Consider the following 12,553-nt stretch of genomic DNA (forward strand, 5'->3'; position numbering starts at 1 on the left):
ATGAGATATTGGAATTATCCATGATGAGGTTGGCAGCTACATACCACAAGTGAGGTTATTGCCTTCTGCTATGTGGAGAGTGGAGCTGCCTCGTGTTTCTCTTTTTTATTTGCCCGTGATAGAAGCCAAAACTGGAAGTGGAAACCTATGTGAAATGAAAAGGCACCAGGACTCATCAGCTGACAATGCTGGCTGGATGTTCTGTCAGTCTATGCACCATGATTTCAGGAAGCTTTGTGATGTGGGTAAGAGAGATCTGATAACTAAACTCCTGTTACTTCTGAATGAGCGGCTGGACAAAGCCAAGGACATGCCAGGATCTTCCTTTCATCATGGGCTTCCACCACCCTTCAAACACATTGTCTACCCTATTCATAGTTCACCAGTCACTGGTACACCATTGACTGTGACTGATCTCACTTAAACCCAGCTGTGCTTCTTCTGAGTACTCCTCAAGCTGAACCACACACTACTTTGAAAACTGAACAACTGTAGAAACACTATCCTAGTTTTCTTAATTTGTAACAATTATTTATATATGTACTGCACTGAATAAAGTATTGTACCAGGGAGTCTTGAAACAAATAAACTTTCCATGGAAGCATTTTTGACATCGTTCACACATTTCCACCAACTAACTATTTTGTAATGGGTTGCTCATCAGCAGGAGTTACAGCAAGTTCAAAATTGTGTAAGAGTAGCTGATACTAGTTGCTCCAAAAAGTGGAAACTGTCTTGGGTTATTCTGTAGTATTCTTGGAATTTTTCATTCTGAGGAGCCTCATGAGAAAACACAACTGAACTATGTTTAATTTTTATATTTTATAGCACTGTACAGATGCACCCAGTACTTTCCAATAACATCCTCTTCCAAAAAGATCATAATTGCAATGGAAACATAAACATGATTCATGCTGTCTTTTTGTTTGCTGTATGGTGAGTCACATCATGTATATTAATACAGTGTGAAACATGAGTGTTGGACTGATAAGTGTTGCAGCATATAACCTTCATTGCAACATGTTGTATTGCATATCATACTGTCTTAGTGCAAACCACAACTTAAAGTTAGCACTCTGTACCTTGTACATGTTAACAACAGTAAATGCAATGACAGTGATAATAAGCAAATGAACCATCAATTTATTTTCAACTTGTATGAATACATTCTGGAGCAATGTTGTATTTTTGTTAGAGGCATGTGCAGTGTTCATTCTTGCTAGCATTAAAAGAATGAATTGTTATGTCAAAAATGTACATCAAACAAAAACTTGTAAACAATGAATTAAAATCTTAAAAAGACACCCTCTTTGAAAAATTATGTATAGCGCAGTACCTATTTGATGAAAAATACAAAATTAAATTTACATTCCTATAGCCAGAATATTCAGGGTTTTAGTACCTAAGAAAGAATACACGTCAGCAAACTCTGGGTATTACTAATAAGCTATAATAAAATGAAATGGAGCTGCTACTGGACTGAACGACAAAACTGCTACATGCCTGCAATCCCATTAGGAAGGGTAGACAAGGTGAGAGTTCCGTCTCAGAAATGTTTCCCTCCCAGGGAATTAAAAAGTCACCAGGAAGATACCACATCACAATATTTGCACATCTTCATAAACCTCAAATGCTTATTGTCTGCTGTCATTTATTTCAGTATTGTTTGCCAGGGTATGGCATTAACTCTATAGGAACTGCTCAATACGGCATGAAAATAACTGGTTAGTGACTGACGAATAGTGAGATAATGATGGTTTGGACATGAGAGTTCGAAATGATAATGACTTGGAAATGAGTGGTGTTAATCCCATGCAGCCACAAGGGCCACTTGTGTTCCCAAGCATCATTCTGCTCTTAAGTCTCTAGGTTCCAAATGCACCGGTTTCAAGACATATGACAGGAAAGATAAAAATTTCTTGTCAGCATCTTGTATTGCAGTAGGAAGGCTGGGATGTTCACTACACAGGTAGCTCACAATCCTAATGATTTGTGAGATGTGTAATGCTCACTGCAAGGTTCAGTTCTGTAGCACTTGCAGCTTCCTTATCTCATCTAAAACAGTGTAGGGCCACTTGGGAGACACATGCTTTAAAATAAGATGATATCACTTGAAACAATCATTCACAACTCTGTCAGTGCAATGAAATTATACTTCACTAATTTTACAGATGCCAACAGCGTTGCCGCAGTGGTAACACCCGTTCCCCTCAGAGCACTGAAGTTAAGCACTGTTGGGCTGGGCTAGCACTTGGATGGGTGACCTTATGGTCTGCCGAGCACTGTTGGCAAGCGGGGTGCACTCAGCCCTTTTGAGGCAAATTGAGGAGCAACTTGATTGAGAAGTAGCAGCTCCAGTCTCATAAACTGACATACCGCCGGGTGAGCGATGTGGTGACCACATGCCCCCCCCTCCATATCCGCATCCATTGATGCCTGTGGGCTGAGGATGACACGGTGTCCAGATGGTACCATTGGGCCTTCCAAGGCCTGTTTGGACGAAGCTTTGTTTAGTTTCATTTTACAGATGACTTGACTTTTTTCCTGGACAGTTAATTTAGATCCAATTGTGTTCAGTGCATAAGTAGTGAATGTTAAGCAAAATAAATATTAAATTTGTTTTTATGTGCTCAAACAATATTTCGCAGTAGGAAAACAGTTTATTGAGGAGGATAGGGTTTATGATGGGACTAACAGAAAACACCATAAATGACAGGACAATGGAAAATCTGAGAATGTAAAACCAGGTTTTATAGTGGCCATGTTGGTCTAGTGGGTAGATTACTACAGTCTGGCCATGGAGGTCACAAATTACATCCTGAGCAGGAGTGGGGACTTTTCCCTGTCTTCTGCCTTTAAGTCCCAGGTTTTTGAGTCTTGTCCAATGCAGGTACAAACAATCACTCTGACTTTCTCATCCCATCCAGTATGTTCTGAGTTTTTTCTTTTCTTCTTTTTTTTTTTTTTCAATTCCTCCCATTTTCTATACATCGCCATTCCTCTACCTTCAACCCTCTTCCTTCCTCTTCAACCCTTCTACCAGAAGAAGGAGCCATCACTATTAAATGTTACATTATGTGAGTTATGTAGCCATGAATAACATACACCCACTCTACTAGTAAAATGTTTCTTTCATGTAATTATGTTTCTCATATTAGTGTGACAATGAGTTTTGTTAAGCACCTATTACTTGCATTTGTATGTCAATTAACTTACCATTTTACTGAACTAAGCTTGAGTATCACATTATCTTATCAGTCATCATCAGCTGTTTATATTAATACATGATAATCTTACTATGGCATTCGAGGGCAACCAGGGGAATGGATAAAATCATACTTGTGCAACCGCAAGCAGTATGTATCATTAGGAAACTCATACCAATCAGAAACCAAACCCATCAAATATGGAGTGCCGCAGGGTTCGGTAATGTGGCCATTGTTATTTAATGTGTTTGTTAATGATATAGGTGTTGAGGAGGAAGAAAAGGAAATATTGTATGCTGACGACATGACAATACAAAATAGTGACCAAAATATGGAACAGCTTGAGAGAAGAGCATACATATCTGCAAATGTCACAGCTCAATGGCTGTTGGAAAATAAACTGGTTATAAATCTAAAAAAGACTATGTATGCAGTGTTTAAAAACAAGGAGAAGGCTGTAGACATGGATTTAGAGGTTGATGGAACAAGGTTGGAAGAAGTAGAATCTGCTAGATTCTTAGGTATTCTTGTGGATAATGAACTGAAATGGATAAAACACATCAATAATGTCTGTAAGAAACTGAGCTCTGCCATATTCTTAATGATGCAGCTATCACAGTATTCAGACAAGAACCTTCTGTGTACAGTGTATCATGGACTTTTCGAACCATACTTACAGTATGGAGTGACTGTGTGGGGAAACTCAAACAAACAAGAGACGAAACGTGTGTTCACATTACAAAAGAAAGCAATTAGGACCATTTTAAGAAGAAAGACCTCTGAAACGTGCAGAAACTGTTTCAAGAAGTTAGGTATCTTAACTTTTTCATCGTTGTGTATATACAAAACAATAATGTACATCACAAAAGGTAGTGAGGACTGGATTACAAATGCTAGTGTACACACCCACAATGCAAGAAGGAAAAATGAAGTATGGAGCATACCACCCCACAGACTGGCAATGCTAGAAAAAGGACCCCAGTACTCTGGTATCAGACTGCTAAGATGTCTGCCTAAAAACCTGCAAGATAGGGTACTTGACAATGACTTTCCAAAGAAACTTAAAGACTATCTCATTGAAAAAGAGTTTTACAGTGTTGCAGAATACTTATGCCATTAAATTTGTATACATTGTTATTCATTATCAATTATGTAAAAATGTAAGCTAAAGCTGTAGAAAAATAAGTGATAATGAATGTTAATACTTTTGACATGTCCTATATTACACGTATATTTACTGTACACAATGTAATCTTACATGGTCAAATAAAATTCAATTCAATTCGACTAAAGTTACTACGGTAGCAAATGAGGATGTTCATTGTAAAGTTGCAAGACAAGTGATGATTTCATCCCCATCAATTAGTTCATTCCATTTCAGTACATCTAATTCAGGTGATAAGTAGTAGGCCTCTGTAGTTTCTTACAAAAATACCAGTGTATCAAGAAAATGAAACATTACTATTAGAAGATAAACAACAGTTAATGAATGTAACCAAGGAAGCAAAAGCTTTTTCAATACAGTCTTTTCCTTGTAATTTACCAAGTTAAATTTAGCTGCCATAACACTAAACAATATAGCCATAGTCTATTTTTAATACAGTGTACAGATTAAGTTTCTAAGAGCTAAAGGTTTTCATTTTGGTGGAAATCATGGAACACAATGAATGAATTAATGAATGAATGTACGAATGTATGAATGAATGAGTGAGTGAGTGAATACTGAACTGTCATAGAAATAAAAACTTTAAACAGTGTATCATTCCTTTTTTTTGGCAAGAAATGAATTAGTTACAAATCAAAAGATGAATAAACTGACCTAAAGAATATCTCCAGATTTTTATAACTTGTTTCACAGATTCGAAACATTCCCAGACCAATTGATGTACCTGACTCTGGACTGGTTTGTGACCTTTTGTGGGGAGATCCTGCAGAGGTAAGAATTCTAAACATTTTTATAAGGAAAAAGCTTTTGTTCTGGTACTCTGTGTTGATTTCAATGAACTAGTTTCTTTCCTTTTCTTTTCTTGAAACCAACAATAATGTTTAACATGACAATATTTACAAGTATGGTCCATTTGAGTGTTATTTCCCTTGTATTGTCTAGGTGCTGATCCAACTGGCCTAAAGTTGAGTTTTAGTACCTTGCAGTGACAGTTTCATTTTTAAAGTTTTACATGCCTAATTACCATTTAGAAGTATTGATGAAATTGATATGGGGCTCACAATGGGTAGGACATCTATATAATTGAGAAGTAGTACATGACCTGCCCAACAGTTGTCAATGAGTTTCCTTGTAGGCTTTTTGATGAGGATGTCTTCCTTATCACATTATTTATCACATGATGAAGTAATCAGTAAAATTCAAATGTTTGGAGTGTGGTCTTAGGTATTGCTAGCCCAGTTGGACTGCAGTGCAGTGCAGTGCCAGCCACAACAATAAAACTGTGCTTGTGCATATGTGTGTGATTTTGTTAGTCACTTAGCTTTGAGGAATGACATTGTCTATTAGCTCAGCAATGATTTCAATCTTGTTTATATGCCTGTCAATCACTCAATTGCACAACTCCTTTCATTATTTCTATTGAATCCAGGATTTTCCAGTATTGTATAAATATCAAAATCAGCAACAGATGATAAAGAGCAGCTATTTAATATAACTGCAGAAGCAGCATTTTTCCTATTTTCCCAAAATAGCTGCATTTCTGTTAATTTCAGTGTGTTGGATTTAACTTGAGCAGACACAAACAATTTATAGCAGTTTAATGATAGTTAAATTTTAATTGAATTTCAAGCAGTTGCTAATACTTGTTCATATAATAGCTTGACCTCTTAGTAGGTTGTTTCAGATTACAAATCCAGAGGTACTGGTTTGATCCCAAATTAATTCCCAGATTTTTTTCTGTTACTTACATTTTCTTTCACCTCTGGCAATGATTTGTAAATGTGAAAAGTGCCAAATTGCACAATGGTTCAGAGCCCATGTTAGTTGGTTCCATTGTAACTGCTACATCCTATAGCACCACTCATAGTAAAGCAAAATAGGGACACATTTACCATTAACTTGACTCATTCCATGCCACTGAAGTTTCTCCTCCATAATGATATCTATGGAGCACATTGAATGAATGAATGGATGGGTGAATGAATTTATGGTGTATCAATGAAAGCAAAGTTCTTTTATGTGTTGCATGCATTTTTTCACTGGACACAGGTGCTAAATTTAAAATATTTATTGAGGAATATGAATACTAAATTTGTAATGTGAAGACAGTGCTGGAAACATTCTTGTGGCATACGTTATGCTGGATCATTGAAACAAAGCTATATATTTCAATTTGTTATGAAATGTAAAATGTTAGGCGTGTTGAAAACATTATGACTACAGGCAATTTACTGAATCACTTATGCATTACTGTGTGCTACAAATTTTTATTAAAGTTAAGAAAAGAGACTAATTGAATTCATTGTTTATTTTCAGGGGCTGACTGGATGGGCTCAGAATGACAGGGGTGTGAGCTATGTCTTTGGTTCAGATGTAGTTCGCCATTTCCTTGAGAGGCATGACTGTTCACTTATTGTGAGAGCACATCAAGTTGTTGAAGATGGGTACCAGTTCTTTGCCCAGAGATCAATGCTTACTCTATTCTCAGCACCAAATTACTGTGGAGAATTTGACAATGCTGGAGCTGTCCTTGGTGTATCAGAAGATCTCACATGCTGGTTCAGCATATTACCAGTAACAGCTTATTCTGATTTCTAACTTTTATTCATGAGTGATAGTGCTTAAACCCAGTTTTAAAACCAGAAAAAATATCTAATTAGGTGCTGTTGCAAGATATTGTAATGTGTTGTCATACTGCCATGAGTAAAAACTGCTTAGAACCCTTACGCCAGTTTGTCTGAAGACAATGAGTGTAAATAGTTTTAAAATCAATAAAATGTTAACTGCTTTGTTATCAACCTGTCACAAATTCCTACAATAGCATTTCTCATTTATAAGCCCTGTAGCATTTATGAGAGTTAGTTACTACGAACACTTTATCAGTTGGATTATTCTCATCAGAATCAACAGCAAACCAATGACAACAATAGTGGTTCAGTTATCCACGTTGACATCACAAGCAAAACATGAAGAGATAGAAAGAAAAAGTATACAAGAACACTGAATGTGTAATTCAGTATGTAATGCGAGATGAAAATCTAATAATCATGGGTCATCATGGGTTACTGCAATACTGTATAGGTAAACAAATAGAAGACAGAGTTAGAGAAAAATATGGGCTCAGTGGTAACAGTGAGAGAGACTTAGTAAAGGCCTGGAGATGGAAGAAGATTCCATCTGGGTTATATAATGGTGACAGAGATTCCAAAATTAGATATTGGATTGTAAGACATACCCAGGAGTAGATACACACCCCAGTTACAATTTATTAATGATGGAGTGTCGGTTAAACCTTATGACAATCATTAGGGAGAACCAATATGTAAAGCATGAGGATACTTAAGTATTGGGGAATGACGATTGTTTGAAATTCTCTGTGGCTATAGATAATGTACTACTGAATACCACAACTGCAAGTTTAGTTGATGAGGAGTTGACATCTCTAAAAATGTTAATCATAGTAGTTGGTCAGACAAATATTAGTACAAGGAAGGTAAATGTGAAGATACCTTGCATAGCAAAAGAAGATCCCCTGCTTATTAGGCAGGTGCATTAAACACTCCAGGAAGCAAATGATGGAAATAAGAGACAGGATCAGGAGTGGAAATAAAATTAAGGATGAAATATTATAGATTCTACACACTAACTTAATTAATCATGAGATGGCACTTCTCCAAATGATATTAGGAATACTGAAAGAATGTTATTTTTGCCCTCTGTCTTGTTTGATCACAAGTATGTAAATTGAAAGTGGAGAAAGGAAGAAAGGAAAGGACAGGAAAGGGAGGGGATCACTACTATAAGCTGCATCAAGACCTTACACCAAATCAGTGACGATGAGTGAAAATGTGGTGTACTGGACTGGGATTCGAAGCTGGGATCTCATGCTTACTAGGCAGGTGTGTTAGCCACTCAAGGAAGAAAATCATGGAAATAAAAGACAGGTTCAGGAGTGGAAATAACATTCAGGATGAAACATCATCACTACCAAGATTCACTGATGACATGGTTGTCCTCAGTAAAAGTGCAGAAGACTTAGAGGATATGTTGAATATAATAAACAATCTAACAAACACAGAATGTAGGCTAAGAGTAAACGAAAGAAAGAGGAAAGTGATGAGGAGTAGCATAAATGAGATTAACAATAAACTTAACATCAAACCAGAGGATCACATAATAGATGAAATGAAGGATTCTGCTACCTTGAAAGCAAAATAACACTTAATAGATGAAGCAAAGAGTATATAAGAAGCAGTACAGCATAAATAAAGAAGGTGTTTCTTCCTGAAAGAGAACTGCTAGTGTCAGATGTAGGTTTTAACCTGAGGATGAAATTTCAGAGCTGTACATCTGGAGAACAGCATTTTATAAAAGTGAATCATCGGCTGTGGGAGAAAGAATGTTTTCTCTGCAAAGAAACCTTTGCACAAGCCAAACTGAGAGGCAGTTATGAATTATGCTGTGAAAAATGAGTCAGTGGTCTATTATAGACTCCTCCCCTTAAAAAAGGGCACTAGCAAGGTACTAAAGTGCTTTAATACTGTGGCATAAATAGCATCATAGGTAACAGAATAGCCACTTTTTGGCAACCAAATGTTTTTTGTAATTTCTTAGGGGTTTCATTTTTAAAATAATGCCCTCAGTTGTGAAACAGTCTCTAGGGAATAAATCAAATGCATATGTATTTAATTGTTTATTAGGACATGCCATATCTGCTGTTGGGAAGGAATCATTAAAATTATTGGTTTTTGATTTCATTCTGCCATCATCTCTGCCACAGCTGTTGTCTGGAATCTCAGATTCCTTCACTTCAATCTTTTTAGTGTTATAATTGTTGAGTGCCCAAAAAGTGTTTCATACAGTAGTGTACTTTTTATCCATGCATCCTGTTTCCATGAAGAAACAGAACTGCATCTTTATTACAATAATCAATAGGGAGACCATATGGAAGAACATTGTAAATTAGTGTGTGACCTATGAGGTGACACTGGTTTAAAAATGTCACATGCTCAGGTGGAGTAGAAGTTCATATGAACAGTTACTAACAACAACAACAACTACTACTACTACTACTACTACTACTACTACTACCATTACCAATAACTCTATCACAAAGATGAATGTTTCATAAATTTTGCAATACATCCAATGAAAACTACATATATTTTCATTCCTACACAGTTACTCTTGAATGTGTCATGAGCTTTCACCTCCACTGTCTCTTTCAAATACACAGTAAAAAACTGCTGCGAGTTTACTCTGCCATTCCGTTTGCATTACAATATTTTACAGTAATTTATGTGAAGATATCAACAAACTCACAGGAATAACAAACCAGCAATAAATGCTTATGTATGAAGTAAATCATTTTATGATGTAGGTTTGGAAAAACTCACTATTGGTAGAAGAGTGTCTACTATACATAATCTGACAGATGAAGAAATTGCTTACAGCCACTCTTTTTAGTATGCCAATATCCCAAAACAAATATTTAACATTGAACAATTTTTATTTCAGCCTCACAAGAAGAAGGTGTTTATTCGCTACAAATGAGACTTGCTTCAAATAGAAGAGGAATCCTAACACTTCTTGAAGGTTCCCACAATAAGAAAATATTTTAGATTACAGTCACTATTGCACTGGGTGACCATTAAGCTCATGAATTCCAAGCTATCAAAAAATTACAGGAACACGGAAAGAAAATAATTTCTGTCTAATATGTTAATTGTAATAGCTATTTTTACATGATGTGATTCTCTGTTAAAAACAGCATTTCAGCAGAAAAAACAGCCCTTTAGTTAATGGTATTTTTTGATCTTAATGGTCAACCCTGTTAGGGACATCACTTTTTTATGCAGGCTTTGTAGAAATGAGAGTGATCAGCCACGCTGTTGTGTGCTTCTTCAGTGTTTGAAAAGCAACTCAGAAAATGCCACCTTAAAATGCATTTTGACCTAATTTTATTTTACTGGATTAGTGGTATTTTTAGTATTGAGAGAAATAATCCAACCTCATGAGTGAGGATACACTGACTGCCATTATTAGTAAAATTAATTTGCAAACTTGAGATGTGAAAATATTTTAAATAGATTATTTTTTATGGTCTAAAAGTATTGTTCTGCTGCACTTTAAGGAATCAAATGAAATAATTGTAAATGAAAAGGTACTGTTTTTATATTTATAATGAATATTTAATGAACTGTTACATTTGAATAACAGAATAAATTTGAGAAATGTTGATTCTCAGTATGCTTGAAATATTTTGGCAGTTTTAGTGCTGATAGCACAGTTGATCAGTGACACAAACTCTGATCACACACAATCTATTTATTATGTTGACAATGAACTAAACCTTTAACTCTTGTAAGCTTGTGTGGTGGTCAATATGTAATGATAAGCACTCTTAATTTATGATTTGATTTAGCATCTGCAGTAGTTAAAACTACTTGATCCACTATTCTTTGGATTTCTGTGTGTCCTGTATAGTTTTACTGGCACTCTTGGTATGCAGAAAGTACCAACTGTGTTCTGTGTAGGCAATTCCTTGTATTGTGCTAGTGCTCATATCCAGTGGTCTTGCAAACAGAGAATATGCAAATCAAAAAATGGTGACTACAGAAACTTTGCAGCAAATGACTCAAAGACGGGTGCAGACTTTTTAAACAGCATGAAGATAAATATTAATGAAAGAAATGGAGAGTTTATATGCCAGAAAGAAAGAGTGATAGATTTATCAAGTAGATGGATAAATATACACAACTGAAAGGAGGTTAAAAAGGGAAACAGAAATGTGATGGTAACTACAAATGTGTATTTTAGTCTGTAAAAGATTATCTTTAGCATCAGCATTTAAAAACCATAAGTAAGCCAAACCATGTGCTGCCCTTTATGAAGCCAATACCGGTACTACATATAAATACTGTTTATAGTAAGCTTTGATAAATATATCCAAGCTATATTTAGCATAATAGTAAACAACAATAGTACTGAAAATGCTTCATTTTAACATTTTATAGATTGATGAATACTTCTACCTCACTACAGTTATTTGTCTAAATGAATTCTGAAAAATTTCCTCTACTTAAATAGCTGCACTGTCTGTTAACACATTGCTGTTATTGATTTTTCAATCGTTCACATCATTTAGATTACAACAAGAAACAATCTTTCTTCATCAGCTACAAAACAAGGAATTTCAGTGCGTTATTCACGAGAATGGAATGGCCATTAACACAGTGGATCATTCATTGTCTATAGTTGGTAAAAGTTAAAATGTTATGTGATGTACAGACAAGGAACAGTATAAACAAGTTAAATTGTTAAGGAATAAACACTACATGAATACTTAAAGGTATGAAAAAATCTTGGGATAATATTCTAAGGAAACAAAAGAGAGACCGATAGAAATTAAATAGTATACTGAATACACAATTACAGTATTGCTTGTGAAAATACCATATGCCTTAAATCAACAAATAATATTTCCACAAAGCAACATTTTCTTCTAAGGTTTGTCAGGAAGGTGGGTGGGGAGTGTGGGATGGAGGGGGAGGGGGGGGGGGGGCATTGAAGATCAACATACAACCTCAACAAGGAGGAACTGTGCATCTGTCATAACAATTATTGCACATCTCCTATGAATTTCACATTTTTTTTAAAAAGTGTCTCATTTATTTTTGGGATGTTTCTCTGGTCTCCCAGTACTACCATAGCCTTTTTTATATTAACGAAATGAAACACTTTTTTTCTTTGTTTCACAAAACTTTATAACTTTTGTGCTACCAAGGTTTTGTGTTGTAATCAAAAACTTAGGCCACACAAAAATAATAAATATTTGTGAAACATGGCAAAAAAAGTGTTTCAGTAGTTAACACAATACACAGTGTTTCACCATAAAAACCACAGTTGAATCAATTAAAAAGTGTTTTTTTATCTCACTTTTGCATACAAAGGACACATATGTACACTTCTCTGCCACCAATTTCAGGTTTCAGTACCTTATCTCTAGCATTCACTTCCACTTGCCTTTTCAGTGGATAGCCAACAATTAATCTTCTAGCTATTGCCACACAGCTCAATATTAACAAACTTCATCCATAAAGCATAGACAGCTTTAGGCAAATGCCAGGCTCTCTCTTTTAAAGGGAACACAGCCCATTTCCTTCCCCATCCCTGTCTAACA

General features: G+C 35.6%; 1 protein-coding gene and 1 pseudogene across 1 annotated transcript in view; both read left to right on the forward strand.

Annotated features, from left to right (window-relative positions):
• LOC124790053 (serine/threonine-protein phosphatase PP1-alpha-like) overlaps positions 1 to 11,878 on the forward strand; it is a 581,605-nt gene extending 569,727 nt beyond the window's left edge. Inside the window, exons 6-8 of the mRNA XM_047257612.1 lie at positions 5,065 to 5,142; positions 6,688 to 6,945; positions 9,889 to 11,878. Coding sequence (XP_047113568.1) covers positions 5,065 to 5,142; positions 6,688 to 6,945; positions 9,889 to 9,924 — 372 coding nt within the window. The 3' untranslated portion in view covers positions 9,925 to 11,878. The remainder of the gene's footprint in view (positions 1 to 5,064; positions 5,143 to 6,687; positions 6,946 to 9,888) is intronic.
• Positions 2,174 to 2,291, forward strand: LOC124790260 (annotated as a pseudogene).
• Positions 11,879 to 12,553: the final 675 nt, after the last annotated feature.

Source organism: Schistocerca piceifrons, chromosome 3, assembly GCF_021461385.2.
Source record: "Schistocerca piceifrons isolate TAMUIC-IGC-003096 chromosome 3, iqSchPice1.1, whole genome shotgun sequence".
NCBI classification, from domain to species: Eukaryota; Metazoa; Arthropoda; class Insecta; order Orthoptera; family Acrididae; genus Schistocerca; species Schistocerca piceifrons.